Source organism: Neoarthrinium moseri, assembly GCF_022829205.1.
Source record: "Neoarthrinium moseri strain CBS 164.80 chromosome Unknown scaffold7_Wmoseri_CBS_16480, whole genome shotgun sequence".
Lineage (NCBI taxonomy): Eukaryota > Fungi > Ascomycota > Sordariomycetes > Amphisphaeriales > Apiosporaceae > Neoarthrinium > Neoarthrinium moseri.
In genome coordinates this window covers 865,552-886,437 of record NW_026055121.1, presented here as the reverse complement: position 1 = coordinate 886,437, position 20,886 = coordinate 865,552, and the positions used below count along the sequence as shown (strand labels likewise).

Here is a 20,886-nt window from a genome sequence, read left to right as displayed (position 1 = left end):
CCTGCCTAGGTCGCGAGGTTGAGCCCACCGACGGCGAATCGTCAAGCTGGAACAAACCTCAGGACAAGCCATCGCGACATGGACGTGTGAGCTTGAGAACCAACTCACAGGGCCACTCCTCTGCCTCACCCACGAGGATATTCAACGCTCGGCCGTTCATTAGCGGTGAGTCCACGGCCCAGCATTCTACAGTCAGGGTCTAGCCCGGCAACTTCCCAGCATCTAGGGTCTGCAGGGGCGTGCGGGGCGACGCGCTAGATTGAGAGGCCCACCGTCGATTCTCGATGTGCAGGGTGGGCCTTGCAATAATTAACATTGTGGCGCCTTGCTTTGGGGACGTCGAGATCTAAGAAGCGGCCAAGCTGCGAGATCCCGTCCAGGAGGCATGAAGGGCTACAGCGCAGCTGAGAGTAGACCTGGGTGGTCATACTGGCAGAGTCGCAGCTCGCAGGTCGTTGGGGACGCCTCTCGCAGGAATCGAGAGCTGACAATGACGCAGGCTGACCGACTTGATGCAGAGATGGCCAGGGTAACAGCCTACTGGCTGGTTCTGTGGCTGCAGTGTGGTATTCCCAGGCCTGCCAGGGGTTTGCAATAACCTGGGGAATATCGAGCAAATGCAACTGCACAGCACACACGGTATGGGACCCGGGCAAAGTACTTCAGGTAGTTTACCACCAGATGGCCATGTTCCTGCAACGTGAGAAGCAGCAGGGCTATTGTTATGCTGTCGCCCGTCAAGGTTGCTTGGCAGAGCTGAGAAGGACTTTCTCCTAGTCGGGAGCTGAATGTCTGAGAGCATGCAGACATATGCAGAGTATATTCACCGGGTGCCATGGCGCGAGCCATGCATACAGGTAGCTTCCTAGGTAACATGTACCATAGTAACTCAGCAGCCAAGACCAGCTAGTTTGGCTGCGTAGCTCAAGTGACGAGCAGGGGCACAAGGCCATTGGGCGGGAAATTTGTAGCCAAAACCACCGGGCCACCAATTCACGATCGTGGATCAACCGCCGCCGACGCCTCCGCCTTGCCTACGACAGCCGCTTGAGCGAACAAGCTTACAAGCGGCAACGGTGTCTGGATCGGACGGGGACGGGCTTGTAGGGGTGAATAGGGTGGCGTGGGCGTGCTGACGGTGTACTAGGTATGGTACACAGTTGCAGGTTATGGCTCGTGGGGGAAGCAGGCAGAAGAAAATAGGACATAGACGGACGGACCGTACACGAGGTCTAGGCTGTCTACCTCTTAACCAAGTAGGTAGGTAAAGTACAGACACATATGCAAGCGGTGTCACTTGTTCAAGTCTGGGCTAGAGACCTTAACCAAATCCCTACCTTCGGGTGAGTATTGACCTGATTTCGGGCCTGTGTGACAAATTACCGAATGGAAGGCTGCTCCTGGTAGCCAGAGTGGCCTAGGTGCAGGTATTTATTATCAGCCCTGCTTGTTTCCTCGACTTATTACGAACCAAATAAGAGTTACCGCTCCAGCTACTGTTGACGTGCGTCCCCGATCCATCCTGCCGACTGTACTAGTCAGTCAACTCTTGCGCATGTCTGTCTCTTTCCTCGTGCTCCGAGGCTAGTAGACTCGCCCGCCCTCTGTCCCTCGTCGTCCACCCGTTCGTTCGTTCGTCTTCGCTTCTCTTTACTTGCAACAATTTTTGCTACTCTACAGCACCCTCGGCGACCCGACGATCTCTAGTATCCCGCCACTGGCACGCCCGCTGTGCTCCCCCCGCTCCCCCAGCATAGTACTACCCGTGGACGTACATACAGTACGACATCCGCCGCCGACGTCGCCACATGCCCACACACAAGGACCGCTGCTCCCGAATGCGTCCCGCCCTAACCTAAAAAGACCCAAATCCAGACTACAGCTTTTAGAAGGGGTCTTGTGAAGATCACAACATCCGCGCCGACGGTCACCAGTCACGTTTTTTTCTCGCTCTCTCCCCCCTGCCCTCGTCAGGCGACCCGACTTGCCCATCGGTCTCGCCAGGCTACTTATAATCCCAATCCTGCGTCAGGTGGCCAGGCTGCTCTCGGTCGCCTCTGTGTCCTGTCAAACCACCAGCAATTGAGTTGGCGGCTAGTTCATCCGGTCCTGGACCGTCGTCCCTTGCAGTCGAACGGGCCCGTTGGCGCCAGAAAACCGCAGAACCCAAACCCCCCGCGACCCTACGGACACGCAGCTCGACAGCGACAAATAATAGACAAGCCCGCAGACACGGCCTGGCAGTGAAAACTCAATTGCCCTCCAGCAGATATCATCGTCGACACCTGAACGGGAGCAAGCCCCTATTTTTTCTTGCCTCGATCGCATCACGTCCTCACCCAAATTTGTTACTACGCCCGCTGCAGCAGTTGCTCCCGCAAGGCGGATTCACGGCAACCCACGTCATCCTCGAGCAGGGTTACAACAGTTGGCAGCACTGAGACATCCTCCCAGCTTTCTATCTGCCAGGCCACTCGTTTCCCTGACGATCGCCGCCCTTTTCGTGATTGACGTACCTGCCACGCCACAGCTGCTTGCTATCAGCTGCGTGTCGCATCTCTTTTGCGCCGGTTCGAGAGCTCCGCGCGCAGGTTGCCTTTTGCGACCGATTTGATAACTTGACCACCCCCGGGTCCGGCCAATTTCAACCCGCGCGGCTGGCCTGGGCAGGGAATTCCTCCTGTCTACTCTGTCTACTCTCCCAGCACGCACCTTCGCCGCGCGCAGCAACGAACGAGCGGCGCACCCACGCAACGCAACGCAACGCAAAGCTGCGACGGGCAAGTGGAAGCGAATCCCGGCTTCGTCGGCTTCAATTGCGCTCAGCCCCAAACCGAATTGAATTGGCAACCGGGCTCACAGGCAGCCATGTCGGCCGATCTGTCGTCAGGTAAGATAATCGACAGTTTCGTTTCCTAGTCTTCTCCCCCACCGACCCCAGTCTGCAGTGTCACCCCTTTTTGGCCACCATCCCAGCAGCGACAAAGGGTCGAAATGGCCCTCGTGGGCGAATTATCCTGCCCGATATTCATTGGCAGTGGATAATACCACGGCACTTATGGCCCTGCCAGGCCTTTCTTGGGAAGGTTCCAAGCTTTGTGCTCCCTGGAGCATTGGCGACGCTCCACTTAACCGGACCAGTTGTCCGTGTCAATTTAAAGGGACTCTTGTTTCATGTGCGCCCATCACGGTCGTCATTCCTGCTGTCCTGTCCTATGGTGCCTTGCTTTGCTATCTGTACCCGAGCCGGCTCCCGCTGCCCTGCCACACAGATATAGATAGATGCTAACCACCCGTTGTCTGCCCAGGCCAATCTGCAGGCCGATCCTCTGGATTGACGCTTAATCTCTCGTCAAACAACCCCTTTCGCAATCGCGCTGCCTCGCCAAATAGCGCCCTTACGCCCAGCTCCTTTTCCCCTCCTCCTCCCCATTCTCCCTTCGACGACCCTCTGCCTGCGAGACCCGTCTCGAGAAACCCATTCTTTGATCCATCCGACGGCACCAGAGCACAAAGAGTTCAGTCGCCAGCAAGTATGGCGTCCGCCAATGAAAATAGGAAGTCGCCAACCGCCGAGGAGTTGTTCGTAAGTTCACCCGCTATTGATTCACACCCCAATCCGTGACCCGCGTCTGTTTTACGTCGCTAGACCGGCTCACCCTCGCTGGTCTCGCACCCAACACCCATTTTGCAATGCTGCATGTCTGTTCAAGCCAGCAAAACAATAAGCTCACTGTCAATTCGTAGGACAACATGATTCTCGATGATCGGCCAGCTGTCAAGCCCGCCCCTGCACCCTCCCCTGGCCCACGACCCGACGGCGCCCGAGGCCCTCCACGCGGTCCGCCAGGTGGGCCACCCCGTGGCGAGAACATGCCCCCGCGAGGAACTCGCGGCCCTCCTCCGAACCACCGACCGACAAGATCGCAGGAGGAGGCTTTGAAGGCACGTCGCATGCAACAAAGGAACGGCCCACCCGGCGAGAACCCCCAGAGGCGCATGGAGAGACGCCCTCGTCGCAACTCGGAGTCCTCTATCATGGACAAGGAGAGGCCACTGACGGAAGAGGAGAAGAAAGAGAAGGAGCGCAGACGGCGCGAGAGGGAGCGGCGCTACCGTGAAGCCAAGGAGAAGGACAAGTCTGGCTCTAGCAAACCCAAAGGCAAACGACTTGATCTCATCGACCAGCTCGACGCCACCAGCATCTACGGTACTGGATGTAAGTTTTCTCACTATCTCCCGTGACATCGCATGCCTCTGGCTTTCCTTTGATCTGACTCGCTCATGTCCAGTGTTCCATCACGACGGTCCTTTTGATGCACTCAACCCGCACCGCAACCGAAAGGGCACTCGGCACGCACCGATGCAGGCATTTCCCAAGGATTCTGTCAACATGTCCCTTGGTGGAGCTGGACCCTTGAATGCGAAGCCCGACCACAAAGCTTTGATGGGGCGATACGACGAAGAGGCTTTCCTGGACTACAATGTAGCGGGCAAGGATAAGCCGGGCTACATGGAAGAGCCTCAGATCAAGAAGGCGGGCGACGCCGCCGTATGGGATCCCCATTCACGAGGCTCTATTCTTCATGGCGATGAGAGCTTGGGACTGGGAACCTCGACCTTTTTGGAAGGTACCCCGGCCGCGCAAACGGCAATCCAGCGACGTCAAGCCGAGACGGCACAGGAAACTCTCGAGGGCGGACTGCAGCGCAAAAAGTCCTTAGCTCAGCGGATTCGTGGCATCAACCGTGGTCCTCGCGACATGAACAACCGCGGCAGAATGACCAACCCCGACGGTGTCTACGGACCGCGATCCGGCGACCTTCCCACGGGCAGCAGCACGGGGGAGCGCAACCCATTCTTCAATGAATTTGACAAGAACGAGGAGCAAATCACGGTGAAGCGACAAGACGCCAATCCCATGTCTCCAATGTCCCCCAATAGCCCTCCTCACGGTCTGGAGCGTCGTGCCACGACTGATGCCACGGCCGCCATGGCTCCTCCTGAGCCTCCGAAGGCCCAGAGCGGCGGCGGTGGCTTTCTCACCCGTGTCAAGAGTTTGAAGGGCGGGCGGAAGCAGCGACCAGAACCGCCTCAGGCCGCCTTGCCACCTGCTCCTCCCACTCCCGGCACTGCTGTCTGATGATTTTACATATCAAGACCTCTTATAGGCGATCCAACATGCGTGCAACTTTCGGCATTCACAGCTTGGCCGACAGGCTCTGCTACGGTCTAGGTTTCGGAGAAACCGGAGAAGGACTAGATGCGATGCACGTGGCTCGACTGTCCTAACGACCTGGTCTTTCTACCAGGCACGAACCTGCCAACTGGTCGAGGATAAGTTCAACTCACAGCAAGACGACGGAGGGAGTGTGTAGGAATTCCGGCTCGTCAAGAAGAAAGAAAAAAGAAACAGTGACAGGGAAGACGGATGGTCCTCGACACTCACTCGATGCAATTTTTTTGTCAGGATACCTTTTGCGCAAGCAGCAAACACAAGCATGCTTAATTTTTTCAGGTGATCTCGGAAATGAGCACTGAGAAGCTCAAGATGGACATTGGGAAAGGTCAGCGGCAACTACGTTGGTTGCGGTAACAGAAATTCTCTAAATTGAATTCGATTGTAACATGTGCCAAAGCTTCTTGAATTTGACGAACCTGTGATTTCTTTGTAGCAGACAGGCAGCTCAGGAGACTCGCGGGATGACATGGGCTCGCAAGAGACTGTACCCTAGTATGTTAGGGTGAGGTGAGTGCTGGCAGCAAGATCAGTCAAGTAGCCTGGACCGTTCCCCACCTGGGTCAACAAGCCTGAAAGCTACCTGCCCGACTTACCTACTGCATCTAGGGTAGCATTTTCAACCTTACTTACCTACCTAGAACTATCTCTGAAAAACGCACTCTTCACATACAACCGCAAGATCGAATTTAGCCAGCCCATCGCTTCACCACGTCGAAGCCTGGGAGTGAATGCATTTTTGGTCGCCGCAATCGGATCTCGGTCTCGGTATGCTCCTCATGACGAATGAAGGGCTATGAGGAGAAGACCGCCAAAAACAAACAATACGCTGCACACTTGAGGCATCGTACTTGAATATGAACGCTCCCCCCGACTTCCCAGGCCTGAACAGCACGCCGCATGGGGCATGGTATCCTCACAGGTAGCTACCAAGTCAAATAAAATACCGGAGGATCGAGAGGATAGCAATGGATGCCCAGCCGCGAGCCTCGCAGGCCAGCTCTCATTTTCCTCTTGACCCTATTTCGGGATCCACACTCTTCGATCTCGAGACTGCTCGGCGCCAGGGACTCACTCGCCGAGGCTTGTTCAAGACTGGAAGTAAGGAGATTGATGAGCAAGTCCTCGTCGGCGGGTTTGAGCGTGGCCAGGTGGTTGGAGTCAGTGCTGAGGAGGTGGACTTTGCGCTTTTGGTGAGTGGACTAATTGCTTCAAGGGGGTGGTGTTTACAGCCAAATATACCTCCTCTTTTCCAAGTGCATGGTCTGGAAGGGGAGACCACAGCAAGTCCTTACTAATCACCCGCTGACTGTATTTTTTCAGCTTGCTCTTCAAACTACCGCCCGTAACCTAGTTCTTGGTCTGGATGGAGGCCCTGGTCTGCATAAAGCTGCTATAATCACCACGCTGGCGGCACCGGTGATCCTACCGCTGCTACGTGATGTCGTCAAATCACAGGTCCAAGCCAAGCTAGGGCGCGACCATGCCAGCGTCAACGCTCACGTGCGCGAGTGTTTACGACGCATTTCAGTCTCACGGGTATTCGACATTGAGGGTTTATGGGAGGTGCTGGATGAGCTTGAGACAGAATCTCCTGCTCCAAGCCCAGAGACAGCCAAGGAGGACGTCATCCCTGTCGTCGCCGAGGTGCCCGAGTCTTCGCCGCTATCGTCACCACTTTCGTCTCCTCCATCCTCCCCCATAGAAGAAGGCGCTGCTTGCCGGGCTACTGAGAGAACTGAGGTACTTGATAGCGAAGACGAGGGTGGGCTGTCGTCGTCACCTTCCGCTTCCCCAGTTCCGACCGCTGGAACGAACGCCGATGTACAGTCGGCGCAAGTGCCAGCACCGTCACCATCCAACCAGGAACCTGAAGGAATGTATAGCACCATACCGGAAATAATCCTAATCACCCACTTCTCAGACCTTCTCAGCTCTCTCTTCACCCAACGGGATAAGTCATCAGCACACTCCACTCTTCAAGTTCTCGCATCTCACCTACGATATCTAGCCCACTCGGCAGGGCCTCTTATATTCCTCCTCAACGGCACAACCAACACCTCCACTGGTCCTGTCGCCAGTCAGGTTGGCACCGGTCCAACCACACCGGGCCAAGCGGGCAAGCGGCCGCCGGAGCGGCCTATCGACCCAACGCTCCGTTCTATTTTCAACCCGCCGCCTCCAACACACGGTGGCTACGGTTCTTCAAGCCTGACGCTAAGTCGTAGGAACAAGCCGGCCTTTGGGCTCACGTTCTCGCAATTCCTGGATTTGCACCTCTTGTGCACGCGTCTGCCGAGAGCACGTGCGGATGCCGAGGCCGCGTTCGCGCCCACCGTCTCTCACGTGAATGGCACAAGCAGGGTCAAGTACGCTTGGGCTGTTGAGGTGCTGCTGGACGAGAGCAGAGTCTGGGATGGCGGTGGTATGCGAGTGGACCGGGAACAGAGGTGGGGGGCTGTGGACATCAATAATGGTGTCAAGATTGTCGATGCCTTCCAGAAAGAAGAGAAGCACTACTTGACAGAACCCATCAGGCTCGCTGCTGGGTTTGGTGGTCGTAGGGTCTAATGGTCTAATGGTCTAATGTAAACCGACCTCCAGGCTGTGCCATATGATGTGTATTACTGGCCGGCTTGACGTCTATCGCATTGCTAGCCGGTAATATATTCTCACTCTACTATCGAATGACGAGATACGAACTATACCGAAACAGTTGCAGGTCTGTCGTGTCGATCGACAGAACCCAGCGGGACGTATGCAGGTAGGCCTTTCACTTCTACGAATACTTCCCAACCATGATTACCCAGGTGCCCTTGGCATCATATAGGATATCACGGTGCAGACTGGTTGAGTCCATTGTCATTTGTTGGTTAAGATCTTGTATTGCATAGCTGAACTGGTGTTGCGCGTACTTCACATCGCGATAGGCTCAGTATTGCTGTAGCCTGGAGTGTGGGCACATCTGCTCTGAGCTTGAAAGTGTGAAGTCCGTAGCAGCAATCCTAGTCACTGTCCGGGGATGTACACCAATCAACAGAGTTGCATATGCATGGTAAGTACGGATCAATCGGAATTGGATTCTGGTTCCCCAGATTCGCTCCCACGGGCGCGGGACCGCTAGAACCCCGATGGAGGGTGGCTAGGAGCTGTCCCTACAGCCCCAAGAGCTCCGGTGCACCAATGGAATCGTCACACCACCTCTGAAACGTACGACGCATCTCGCTACCTGGAGAGGCAATCATGACGCGGAGATATTAGTTGGGAGCTGCCTGCTTGCTGATCAATGCAGTTTGCCCATTGCGTAACACGAAGGACATATGAGGGGCCTGGCATTCCCAGCTTCTCTTCAGCTCGACTTTGTATTCAATTCAGCTCTCAGGTCAGGCCGGCGAGTTTCCCCCAATTCGACAAAAACGCAATAAAGCATCAGTTGACGTCACGCATTACGCACCGCGGGGTCTTCTTACAAGCCCAACATAAGGAAGCTTGCTTACGGAAACCACGGGAACCACGGGATTTGGGTTTGACCGTCTTTCTTTCTTCCAGATCTCACGAAACCAGCAATCCTCAGTTGCCGAGTAACGATGAAGTACACAGCTATCCTGCCCTTTGTGGCAGCGGCAACAACAGCCTTCGTGATCCCAGATGAGGTTACTGCCCAGAAGTTGGCTCTCAATCCCGAGCCGCATCATGATGAGAAATCATGGTGGGATAGCATCCCATCACTCGACGATGTCCGCTCTTCGGTCGAAGACACCTTCTCGGATGCCGTCGACGCCTTCGAGAGCGGCGCTCAGTCGTTTCTAGATTCGCTTCCCGAGATTGACTTTGAGATTCCAGATTTCCTCCCTGAGTCCTGGGAAGTGGAACGCCCGGGAAGAGGGCGAAAGGGTCATCACGGCAGGCATGGTCACCATGGCGCCACGAATCTCACTATCTACCAAGCCATCCATGAGTCCAAGTACTCGACCAAGTTCGCCAAGCTGGTGGACGAGTACCCAGACATCGTCAAGGCGTTGAACACGACCAAGCACAACGTAACTGCGTTCGTGCCTACGGACAAAGCGTTCGAGAAGATCCCCGATCACCACAAGAAACCCTCCAAGGAGTTTATCGAGAAGGTCTTGGAATACCACATCGTCCCGGGTCTCTACCCGGCCGGCAGAGTCTTGATCAGCCATACCTTACCTACATTCGTCAAGGAGGACTCATTGGGTGGCAAGGCCCAGCGGCTCCGAGTAAGCGTTGGTCTTTTCGGTCTACGCGTCAACTTCTACAGCAAGGTCGTCGTTGCCAATATAGTATGTTCATATCAGCCCTCTATAGTAATCTATCCAAGCTAACGGTGTGCAGTTCGCCGCCAATGGTGTTATTCACGGAGTCGAGAGCATTCTTGTTCCTCCCCCTCCTGCAGGCCGAATCATCTCATTGTTTCCCCAGAAATTCTCAACTCTTATTCTTGCGGCTGAGAAATCGGGCTTGTCGAAGGAGGTTCACGGACATAAGACAACAGGATCTACTGTCTTTGCACCGACGAATTGGGCTTTCCAGAAGCTTGGCCCGCATGCCAACGCTTTCCTTTTCAATACGGAAAAGGGTTTAGGTTACCTGAAGGCGTTGTTGAAATACCACATTGTCGCCAATGAGACCCTCTACTCTGACGCTTACTATGGCAAGGATGGGCGCACGGAGGTTGATACGAGCGCAGCACAATTCCATGTGGACCTCCCAACGCTACTGGACGAGAAGAGCCTCAGTATCGACGTGGCCAGATGGGGCGGCTTCATCAGCATCAAGATCAACGGCTTCACACGTGTTTCTATCCAAGACGGCATTGCAAAGGACGGTGTGATCCAGGTTGTTGACAGCGTGCTGATTCCACCACACGAACACCACGGGGAGTACATTGATGGAGATGAGATCGAGGTCGAGGATTTGATCGAGCGATTGGAGCCATATGTGGAGAACAAGAAGGAACAGTCTCTCTGGGGTGAGTTGTGAAGCGCACATCATTTCCAGGAGTAAGACTTGTACACCTCCTTCTTATGTCTCATGAAGAATGAAATTGGATGGACGGAAGACAATCTCCTCAGGGTAAAATGGGATGCGGGCAAAGTCCCATGACAGCGATTAGACGTAGGCAGCCCTTCACCACTCATTTTGAAAACTCACGCAGCTCTGTATTTACAAGTACTGGCACCTGTTTTTGCAATTATGGTGATATAATTGAAAGCACTCGTATTGATTTGTAATTCCACTGGTGCTTAAGGAAAACTCCCTACAGCATACAGAGTGGAACATCTGACTACACGTCAAATCCAGATACTTGGAACGGACCTAGGCGGATCAAGTAATACAGCATGGCCAATTGAATGGAGACTGCCTACAACTTTTTGAAATGGTACCTATTTCGCTCACTATTACCGACGTGCCCATACAAATAAAAACTGGTCATTGCTTTTATGCAGAATCCAGAATTGAACGGTTGTCAACTGTCGACTGTTCCATGCTCATAATTGCTACATTATCCTGCAATTCTGTAACGGAGCTACTCAGCTACTCAGCTACTTTGGAAATCGAGGCCTCAGGCTCAACTGTTTAAGTGACGTAAATCTTGATTCTATAACTGGCACAGCCATGCGCTGTGGTTGGACAGACAACTTAAAGATATGATCTGCATAATCACCAGCAAATGAATTAAACCCACCCCACAAGCTGCTTTCCTTCCATCTCCTCGCTGACTCACCACAAACTATCCTCTTCTCTTTCTTAAAATATCCAAACAAGCCATCGGCTTAGAAACAGCTGCGATGCGCTGGAAGACGACCACTGCAGTGACAGTTACGGCGCTTGTTGGGTGGGCACTTGCAGCAACGACAGAGATTCGCACTTATTCGCGATGGATGGCTTCGAGCATTATCTCTCGAGGCCAGGGTATTATGACCGGCTCTGGTGGTTCATCTGAGCTGCTCCAAGCTGGCATCACCCAGAAGGCCTTCACGGCTCTGGTCGCCCAGTACCCGGATGACGCAGAGTTCGCGCAAAAGGTTCGGGGCTATATCAGCGCCAGCGCTGCCTCGGTGGCGCCATTCGTGCAAAACGCGACGTATGATGCGCTCTCTTACCCGATGGACCGCCTGAGCAACGGTAACGCACTCCTGTCTCTGTCCAGTATTAATGCGGGGTATGGACTGGGAAACTCGTCAACCCTTCGGGCTGCAGCTGAATCGCTGAGGAGGAGCATCGACCTGAACCGACGCAACAATGAGAGTGGCCTATGGTACTTCGTTTACCCTGAATGGAGCTACCTGGACGGAATGTATTCGCTCGCTCCCTACTACACCCTCTACACACTCGCCGTGGCCGAGACAAAGATGGCTGAGGTGAACACGACGGCCCTGGATGACATGCTCCTCCAACTTGAGCTTCTCTGGCGGCACACGCACAATGAGACCTCCGGGCTTCTGGTGCACGGGTATGACGAGTCCCGGAGGGCAGTGTGGGCGAACTCGGAGACCGGCGCAAGCCCGCACGTGTGGGGCCGCAGTCTCGGCTGGTTCGCGATGGCGCTGGTGGATACGCTGGAAATCCTATCCGGGACAGAGAACGCCCGGCTGTACGACAAGTACACGACTCGGCTGCGCGAGATGTATCAATCCCTCGCCTCGGCCTTGATCTCCTCGGCGGACCCGGCGACAGGTGCCTGGTGGCAGGTCCTGGACCAGCCTGGCCGACAGCGCAACTATATCGAGTCCAGCGGAAGCGCCATGTTCGCCTACGCACTCATGAAGGGAACGCGGCTTGGATATCTGGGCGGCCTCAGCATCGCTGCGACTGCGCCTGTCGTGGGTACAAAAGCGAGAACCTACCTGACGGAGTCTTTTGTTGTTGACAACGGCAACGGCACGCTTGGGTACAACGGCACGGTCTCGGTTTGTAGCTTGAACTCAAGTGCAACGTATGAGGTAAGTCGATCGCCTTGTGGTATACCTCAATCAAAAGCTCACTTGATGACCACAGTACTACGTTGGGCAACCAATCAACTACAACAGTGTTCTTGGCTCTGCTGCATATGTGCTCGCTTCCTTAGAGGCGGAGAGATTGGGAAACCAGTAAAGCCGAAGCGCTGCCAGGAAAACGTTGTGCGATTGTATCATTTTATGGACTTGTAGTAGATAGCCGGTGTGTATGCCCCTTACAATAGAGATATTTCTATATATGAAACCCATACGTGCACGTTTGTCATTATGATTAGCTGACATTGACCTGAAATGAGTTGTTCAGTCTCTTGGTAGGGTCCAAGAGTATAGTATGTATGTATTACACAGTGACACCAAAGATATTCGACAATTGGTTTAGGCAGCAAATATAAAAGACAGTATATAAATCTTCAATGAATCAGGTGTCCCAATTGCAAGTACCTGAACCCAGATTGTTCATGCGATGCTTGCATAATAGGGGGAGAGGTGCCATCCTGGGCGGTCGGCTGCAGGCAGCTGCGGCTCAGCTGCGGCTTAGCCGCTGGTGGCTCTGCCGGCATCCCCGCAGACCCTTGACTCAACTGCAGGCTCCAGGTTTGCTGCAGCGACCATCCACGTCAAAAAGAAACATATCCAGCCTCACGATAGCGCACACGTTCGTACTTTTCTCTTTTGGTCACGCTGCATCCTGGCACTCGAGGTATTCAGCTCACCGTCCTCTGCCAGCCGGACCAGGCTTGTGCTGCTGTCGCTCTAGAGACCCCCGCAGCTAGTGACCGATTCCTGTAGACATTCACTTCTTAGTCTTGCTCAGCCTAGGCGATAATTTCCCATTCACTTCACTGCATCTGTGATGTCAAACAATCTTTTGTTGCCCCAATGAGCCCGCCATGTCTGCTTGGAACTCCCCCAGCCAACCAACTACATCAGCTCTGGGAAACGCGCTGGAATAGTTGCAGCGCATCTCCGCTGCGTTGATCGCAACCGACATCAAACAACCTCTTCTGGCTTATTTGCTTCCCAGGCAGCCGCTCTGCCGCCATCCAGACTTGCTCCAAGATGGATAGGACCATCGAGGGATTTGACGTTGTCACGAATCCCGCCGACTGGGATGGGCCGCCGCAGATACAGAGACTCCCCAACGAGCTTCTTTGGAAAATCCAGAATGACTTCTTGCCCCTTTACGACGCTGTCAGGCTGGGGATCTGCAACCACCACCTGAGGCAGAACACGGACGTCAACGTCTGGACCAAAGCTCGCGCCGCGGAGACTGGCGGAGCCATCAAGAGCTACATCGCGCAGACCTGCGACGATGAGAGGTGGGAGTTTCTCAAGGAGCTGGAGCCAAAGCTGCCCAGCCATGAGCTCTGCCACTACTGCCGCATATTCCATCCTCGTGTGGATGCTCCGTCGCTGTCCCTTTGGAGAGTGTTTCCCGACACGGCTTCTGACAGTGATTGCGACTCGAAGGAGGTGCAATTCCAACGCTGGGGAATACATTGGGGATTCGGTTTTCGGGATGTCTATGCTGTCATGTCTCGACACTCCTTCACGGCCGACCATGGAGTTCCCCTTGCAGAGCTCTGTGTATCGACCGACTGGACCTTTAGTCACGCATACAGGAATCTTCACAACGCGTCCCGTTCCCCTTTCAAGCGTTTCGTCAGCTACACGAAACTGGACGCCGAGGCCGTGATCAACAACGGCCACCTCTTAGTCCACAGGATTCAGCGGCTCTGGGTTCCAATCCACATCCAGGGCACCGATGTCTTGATTCGGTATGGGGCTGGTGATTCAGCTGGTGATTTCAAGATCTGTGCGCACCATGGCCCCCAGTCTGGCGAGATGATATGGAATTTCATCCTGCCGCTGCGTGAAGGCCTCGGCTGCGTTTTGGCTGCTCAGTCCGTTTTCAACAGTGTTGATGACGGCTACTTCCCCCTACCGCGAATAATCAAGCGTTGCGAGGACTGCCCCACAGAATACAGCATCTCGTTCCACATTCACTACGACAATAGCGTGGAAATCATCCTCGACGTCTGGCAAAACCTGGGGACCTGTCAGACACCCCTTGCACCAGGCTGGCTTAATTGTTGGGGAACGCTCAACCCGCGATTTGGTGTGCTCCCTGGAGAAGACACATGCAGGAATATTTGGTTCCAGTCTGAAGTTGGGTATGTCGGCAATGAGACGCTGTTCCAGACTCCGGCGGGGCAAAGTGCCACCATGCATTCTTCAGCGAAATCTGTTTTCAAGCACTGGGATCAGCTTCTCACAGATGTGGATATCCAGGCGTCGTTGCAACAGCCTCGAGCGACGCCGTCCCTCGCAGTCGTGCCTCAGCTGTCACGACACCATTTCCGGAAGCTCCGATCAGGATTTGTGGATGCCCGTTACGAGTGCAACCTCCGGCGCCCGTTGCCGCCCTTCCCCTTCGAGTTCTTTGGTACGAATGGACGCATACCGAGCAACCATTTGCGGTACACTCGATCATCATACTATGAGTCTTCTCGACTTAGCACGAGAGATGAAGCAGCCACAGCCTCCTAAAGGGGAGTGGGTTGACCAGCGTTGGTTTTATGGCAAGATTTTTTTTTCCTTGGCCTTTTGTACGCGCGGAATCATGTTGCACGAGATACCACGTCCAGAGAGCGTTGGGTCATGTATTTATAGGCCAATCCGGATATTTTGAGGGGTCTTGACAGGACTTGTAATTCTGCTATTGGCACCCATAATGAGAGAGAGTTATGTTGCGTGTAACCCATTTCGCTATGACAAACTGTGCTATGTCTTCCATGAACCCATCTAATAATTATACGACACCTGCTTCCCCTTCCGGTCGGTGTACCACCCATGAAAACCGAGACTTCTAAAACACGCTGACATGCCAAACAGATTTCTAGACGCCTTTCCCACTTTACATCGAGGCTTGCCTTTTTATCCCTGATTGGCTTTGTTCTTGACCTCCAGCAAGTGGAACGCACATTAGTACGCCTAGCTCCATCACCGGATATGGGCATTTGCGAGTATCAGGCTCGCAACAGTCTCCATGGCCATCTGGTTTATAGTATTCCCCACCAACTAGGTCGTATGAATCGCGGTGGTAGAGCGACATGATTTGGAAGAGTTCTTGAGTGAGGTCGAAGGGGTCCCCAGCGCTTAAGTGAGTGAGGCTCTCCTCGTCGTTTGCCTCGTTCCGCGTGACCTCCACGTATAGGCGGTCCTGGGCGGCGAAGACGTTCCGCGGATCGTCGGAGAGCTGCTTTCGATACGACGCAGCCGTCGTGAGGGACTCGATGCGCGTGTTGAGCTTGGGCCGCAGCCGGGTGTCGACGAACCACAGCTTGCGGATGCGCATCACCCGCCACATGTAGTCGATGGACCGCCAGAGGTGGCCACGTGCTGTTGTGTCTTTCCTGAAATCATACCCTACTTCGAAGGCAAGTCGACCCCAGTTCCAGCATGGATTGTATTCTAGACCCACGTTGCCCATGCTGAAGGAGCAGGTTGGGAATGTGCCTTCTGATCGCGATACAGGGTTGGCGAAGGGCATGCTAGGGGGCAGAGAGATCAGGGGACGGATGCCAGTTCTCAGCTGTAGTATGACCAGGTCGTTTTGCGGGTGCACTGATATCATACTGCTTGATTTGTAGATGGGAGTCGTTGTCATCGGTTCAGGGACATCGTGTACTTGGGCAGTGGAATTGGATGGGATGCTGAGCTTGGCTTCCTGAAAATGGCGTCTCGCGCGCGCATGTGAGCCCCTGCACGCGGTCCAAAGACCGTGATCCAGAAAGTATATGGACGGGTTGGGTACTTTGTGACCCAGACGACCGCGGACGGAGGGAGTGTTTCGCGGGATAGAGAATTTGGTTCGGCCGGACACGCCGACTGACAAGCGCAAGAAGTGAGCCGAGGGCTGATCTTGCCGGATAGCCGCATCCCATATCATGTCTTTTAGCTCTGCTGGTAGGTAGTAGAAGTGATGGAAGGTCTCTGTTGTGGTAGTCATGGTGACCACTGCTTGTGCTGACGTTATAGGACTGGTCATCTTGAAGGTGTATTTTGTGAAAAGACACTTGAGGAAGATGATGATGACACCCGAACCAGACGGCGTGGACAACATTATTTAAATAAGAATCAGCTTTTTTCTCGGCCTGGGTTCTGTAACGGAGAAAGCTTTGGGTTTGTGGTTATGGATATGAAGGCAAAGTCAATATCGTAAGAGCGAGTTTTTATTTTATACAAAGTCTATCGTGTATGCTCTGTTACCCGCTCAGAGTAAGTCAGTTGTTGTGCACCTGAAGCTTATTTTGACCTCTTTCGCCGTCTCAACGATGCTGCAATTCCGAAGAGAAAGAGTATTGAAGGTTTTAGTCAAGACAACTGGGTTGCCACGGGGCTCAACTAGGAGATGTCGAGATTGAGGCATCCCGTGATGACACCTGCCACTCATGCGGGTTCTTTCGACAGAACGTGCCCACCCGTGCAAGTATTCACATTGCTAGTGCTATAACGCCCCATACAGGTAAACTCTTCAGGTTATATGGTTAAATTGTGGCTCTGAACCGCCTGTGAAGAGTCTTTTAATCACATGCAATGATGATACCCGCCCAATCACAGCGCTCAGTATAGAGTTCGGGGCATCGGTAACCCGGTAGTTACAAAGTACTTCTGGGGTGCCTACTATCGGCCTCAGCACTTCAGTGTCACACCTTTCGAGGGCCTGATGTACTTCTGTTTCCCTAGCACCAGCTTCTATTCCGACGGCAAACAGCATGTCGTGGCGGCCGGCTCTGACTAGACATCCAACCGTATGGCCCAGCTAGCGGCTCATAACAGGTGCAACTCGCACCTAAGCCGGTCGCTGGGTTGTCTGCTGGCAGGCCCTGATAACGCTCCTGGACAACGCCACGGATTTCAGTTTGCTTGGTAGAGCCAACTTGCACGCAAGGTGAAAAAAACAGGAGAATACCGCTTCAAACGGGCTGTGAGTTATCTCTCATGATTTGCGTATCCATGTAGGTAAAGTTGGCGGGATTGTGCAAAGTTTGTTGTGGCCAATATGCCGAGATTGAAGAAGGCACACCAATTTTTCGTCTTAATGAAGATATTGTGCGTGAACTTGTTACCGTTCAGTATGGGTTTCATGTATAGGGGCATGTCCTGAGTATCGCTAGTTTATCTTCCAATTTTCATTCTCTCACACAAAGGCGCTGGTTATATCTGTCACATTGTCATCAAATAGATCGGTTTATATCCTCGCACCCTCAGGAGACGACTGCAGCCGAACCCGTCAGCCGCTGTCTCTCAAGGGTATAATAGAGCAGGGGACGGACCTTTTTTCAATCAAATATTTATTCGGGTATCAAACGCCTGGAAGAATGCCCCATATCCCATGCCTGACTCGTATCTCTGTTTTACGACATTTCCTTCACCAGCTTCCGCACCAGCTTCTTCTGCTGGTCCACGGTGAGATTCCCCTCGTCCGTCTCCTTGACGGCTCTCCCGACGATGAGCACAGTCTTGGTGTCCTCGCTGTTCACCCACATCTTCCCATTTCTGCCAACTGCAGTCTCGAACGCAAGCCCAAGCGCCCCGAGCTCCTCCAGCACCACCACTCTGCCCTCCTCGACGGACTTCCGCATCAGTAACCGCCGCGCCATGCCCAACGATATCGAGTATAGCATTCCTCCGACCAAGGGGCCGAGACCGTCGGCCTTGCCAGTGCTGGAATTGACACACTCCAGCTCAGGGTCCATGTGCCTGTTTGCCAAACTCACGCGGGCATAGACCAGAGCCCCTGTGGCCAAGTTGGGCTGGGTCTTCTTGGTTGCCATCTCAAAGGCCAGCTGCGGCAGTGACGCGTTGGAGGAGTAATCTGAGAGAGCGACGTAGTAGAAATCTGCCGCGCTCCTGTCCACCTGGCCAATGACCAGATCACCGACGGCAGGGATGTACTGCAAAAAAAACTGTTGAGTCTGGGCAATCATAGAATAGCGGAAGTGAGGTACGACTTACCCGTCCGCCATTGTACTCGACCCATAATGAGTTCTTCTTGTGATCTGTGACAAGCTGGCCGGCAATGGTTGGGACTATAGTGCTGGGGGGGATGTGTCTGAGGCCTGGGCCCAGGCGGAGCGGGCGTTTGGGATGGGTCGGTATGAGAGAAGCGTCTATGCCGTCTCCCGGCAGGACAAAGACCATCTCTGAATCAGTCGCCATGCTGGAACGTTCACAATCCCCCGATCCGATCACGGGTCTCTGGGCACGTTCTGACTGCTGGGCGTTGAGTGAGCGAGTACGTGACGGTCGCTATGAAAAACGCAAGTATCTGTGGCGTCGATGGGGACGAATCTGCTTTTCAGTTGGGTTTAGCGGGGGTTTTGGGCAGAGCTCAGAGCTGGCGGGTGTTGGAGGGGCACCAGGGCACCAGGGCACCAAGGCACCACCGGTGCTGGTCTGTGGCGGTGCGGGCTGTCCCATTCCCAGTCCTAGTCTCAGTGTCCCAGTCTCAGTCCCAGTCCCAGTCCCAGTCCCAGTCCAGGGGCCCGCCCGCCCGCCCAAGGATTTCATCGACCAGGATCCATCTGACTGACTGACTGACTGACCCGCTGGCTGGCCGACTGACTTGGGCTAGCCGGCGGGCGGGAACTTTTTTTCTTGGATGAAATTTTTGGATACGCCTTCATTCGCCCCGTCTCGTCCTGCTGCTGATAACCACCCCGCTGCCACACGTCGACGGCCCTCATTCGCAACGGAAAAGCCCTGCTGAAGCCCCCAGACACCCGCCAGCTCGACTTCGCCAGTTTGCACCAGACAAGATGGCTGAAAACAAGGGAGTCGCCCCCGATGAGCGCACCGTCATCGGCCTGTCGTTTGGCAACTCGTACAGTTCCATCGCCTGCACCGTCGACGATGCCGCCGTCGTCATTGCCAACGAGGACGGCGACCGCCAGATCCCCACCATCCTGTCCTACGTCGACGGCGAGGAGTACACCGGTGGCCAGGCCAAGGCCTTCCTGATCCGGAACCCCAAGAACACCGTCGTCTCCTTCAGAGATTTCCTCGGCCAAGAGTACGCGAGCCCCTTCGATGCATCTGCAGTAGGAATAGCAAGCACACAAGGTTACTAACGCGCTGCCCGCAGCTTCAAGTCCATTGACCCCACGCACTGCCACGCTGCTGCCCACGCCCAGGACGTCGATGGCGGTGTCTCCTTCACCATCCAGGACAAGGCTGAGGGCGAGCCCTCGACCGTCTCGGTATCCGAAATCTCGACCCGGTACATCCGCCGTCTTGTGCAGTCGGCTTCCGACTACATCGGAAAGAAGGTCACCTCGGCCGTCTTGACCGTGCCCACCAACTTCAACGACAAGCAGAAGGACGCCCTCGTCAAGGCCGCCCGCGATGCCGACCTCGAGGTCCTCCAGCTGGTCAACGAGCCCGTTGCCGCCGTCCTGGCCTATGATGCCCGCCCGGAAGCCAAGGTCGAGGACAAGACCATCGTCGTCGCTGACCTCGGCGGCACCCGCTCAGACGTCGCCGTCGTCGCCTCGAGGGGAGGTCTCTACACCATCCTCGCCACCGCCCACGACTACGAGTTCGCCGGTGCCCACCTCGACAAGGTCCTGATGGACCACTTTGCCAAGGAGTTCATGAAGAAGAACAAGGACGTCGACCCCCGCGAGAACGCCCGAAGCTTGGCCAAGCTCAAGGCCGAGTCCGAGGCTGCCAAGAAGGCCCTGAGCATTGGCACCAACGCCTCCTTCAGCGTCGAGAGCTTGGCTGAGGGCATCGACTTCCAGTCCACCGTCAACCGGTTAAGATACGAGATGATCGCCCGCAAGGTGTTTGAGGGCATCAACCGACTGGTCGAGGGCGTTGTCAAGCAGGCCGGCTTGGACGTACTGGACATCGACGAGGTTATCATGACCGGCGGTACCTCGCACACCCCCAGGATCGCTGCCAACTTCCGCTCCATCTTCCCCGAGACCACCGTCGTCCAGGCGCCTTCCACCAGCTCCACCTCCATCAACCCCTCGGAGCTCCTGTCCAGAGGTGCCGCCCTCCAGGCCTCGCTCATCCAGGAGTACGAGACCGAAGACATTGACCAGTCCACCCACGCTGCCGTCACCACCGTGCCCCACGTCACCAACGCCATCGGCGTCATCACCCTGAGCGAAGCCGGAGAGGAGGCTTTCACCCCCATCATCGCACCCGAGACTGCCCTGCCCGCCCGCCGGACAGTACACGTCGAGGCGCCCAAGGAGGGCGGCGATGTCCTGATCAAGGTCGTCGAGGGCAACACACACATCAAGGTCACCAAGCCGGAGCCCAAGCCCAAGGAGAACGGCGCCAAGGACGAGGATGAGGACGACAGCGACTTTGACAGCGAGGAGGACGAGGAGGAGGAGCACAGGGAGAAGATCTGGAAGATCGGCACCGCCCTCGCCGAGGCCTCTGTGCGCGGAACGAAGAAGGGCAGCAAGGTCGAGGTCACGGTCCAGGTCGCCGCCGACCTGGCCGTCACCATCACCACCAGGGAAGTCGGCGGCAAGGGTGGTGTCAGAGGAAACCTGAAGGCGCCGTAAACGAGATATAAAACGAGGCATCATGATTTTCCATCCCACCCAAACCCACCACCATGTTCCTTACCTTTGT

The 20,886-nt window shown here is 54.9% G+C and overlaps 8 protein-coding genes across 8 annotated transcripts; 6 read left to right on the top strand and 2 right to left on the bottom strand.

Annotated features, from left to right (window-relative positions):
- Positions 1-2,868: 2,868 nt before the first annotated feature.
- Positions 2,869-5,143, top strand: JN550_003219 (uncharacterized protein; the record flags this gene model as incomplete). Its single annotated transcript, XM_049314599.1, has 4 exons — positions 2,869-2,890; positions 3,309-3,586; positions 3,748-4,219; positions 4,293-5,143. 4 exons carry the CDS (start codon positions 2,869-2,871, stop codon positions 5,141-5,143), a joined length of 1,623 nt encoding a protein of 540 aa, XP_049175054.1.
- Positions 5,144-6,207: 1,064 nt separating this feature from the next.
- Positions 6,208-7,810, top strand: JN550_003218 (uncharacterized protein; the record flags this gene model as incomplete). The annotated part of the gene is made up of 2 exons (XM_049314598.1): positions 6,208-6,432; positions 6,563-7,810. 2 exons carry the CDS (start codon positions 6,208-6,210, stop codon positions 7,808-7,810), a joined length of 1,473 nt encoding a protein of 490 aa, XP_049175053.1.
- A 1,016-nt stretch (positions 7,811-8,826) lies between these two features.
- JN550_003217 (uncharacterized protein) lies at positions 8,827-10,243 on the top strand (the record flags this gene model as incomplete). The annotated part of the gene is made up of 2 exons (XM_049314597.1): positions 8,827-9,543; positions 9,596-10,243. The coding sequence occupies 2 exons, from the start codon at positions 8,827-8,829 to the stop codon at positions 10,241-10,243; spliced, it is 1,365 nt and encodes a 454-aa protein (XP_049175052.1).
- An 809-nt stretch (positions 10,244-11,052) lies between these two features.
- JN550_003216 (uncharacterized protein) lies at positions 11,053-12,358 on the top strand (the record flags this gene model as incomplete). The annotated part of the gene is made up of 2 exons (XM_049314596.1): positions 11,053-12,207; positions 12,263-12,358. 2 exons carry the CDS (start codon positions 11,053-11,055, stop codon positions 12,356-12,358), a joined length of 1,251 nt encoding a protein of 416 aa, XP_049175051.1.
- Positions 12,359-13,281: 923 nt separating this feature from the next.
- JN550_003215 (uncharacterized protein) lies at positions 13,282-14,772 on the top strand (the record flags this gene model as incomplete). Its single annotated transcript, XM_049314594.1, has 1 exon — positions 13,282-14,772. One exon carries the CDS (start codon positions 13,282-13,284, stop codon positions 14,770-14,772), a length of 1,491 nt encoding a protein of 496 aa, XP_049175050.1.
- A 367-nt stretch (positions 14,773-15,139) lies between these two features.
- On the bottom strand, positions 15,140-16,348 carry JN550_003214 (uncharacterized protein; the record flags this gene model as incomplete). Its single annotated transcript, XM_049314593.1, has 1 exon — positions 15,140-16,348. The coding sequence occupies one exon, from the start codon at positions 16,346-16,348 to the stop codon at positions 15,140-15,142; it is 1,209 nt and encodes a 402-aa protein (XP_049175049.1).
- A 1,294-nt stretch (positions 16,349-17,642) lies between these two features.
- Positions 17,643-18,447, bottom strand: JN550_003213 (uncharacterized protein; the record flags this gene model as incomplete). The annotated part of the gene is made up of 2 exons (XM_049314592.1): positions 17,643-18,182; positions 18,244-18,447. The coding sequence occupies 2 exons, from the start codon at positions 18,445-18,447 to the stop codon at positions 17,643-17,645; spliced, it is 744 nt and encodes a 247-aa protein (XP_049175048.1).
- Positions 18,448-19,046: 599 nt separating this feature from the next.
- On the top strand, positions 19,047-20,816 carry JN550_003212 (uncharacterized protein; the record flags this gene model as incomplete). The annotated part of the gene is made up of 2 exons (XM_049314591.1): positions 19,047-19,300; positions 19,373-20,816. The coding sequence occupies 2 exons, from the start codon at positions 19,047-19,049 to the stop codon at positions 20,814-20,816; spliced, it is 1,698 nt and encodes a 565-aa protein (XP_049175047.1).
- Positions 20,817-20,886: the final 70 nt, after the last annotated feature.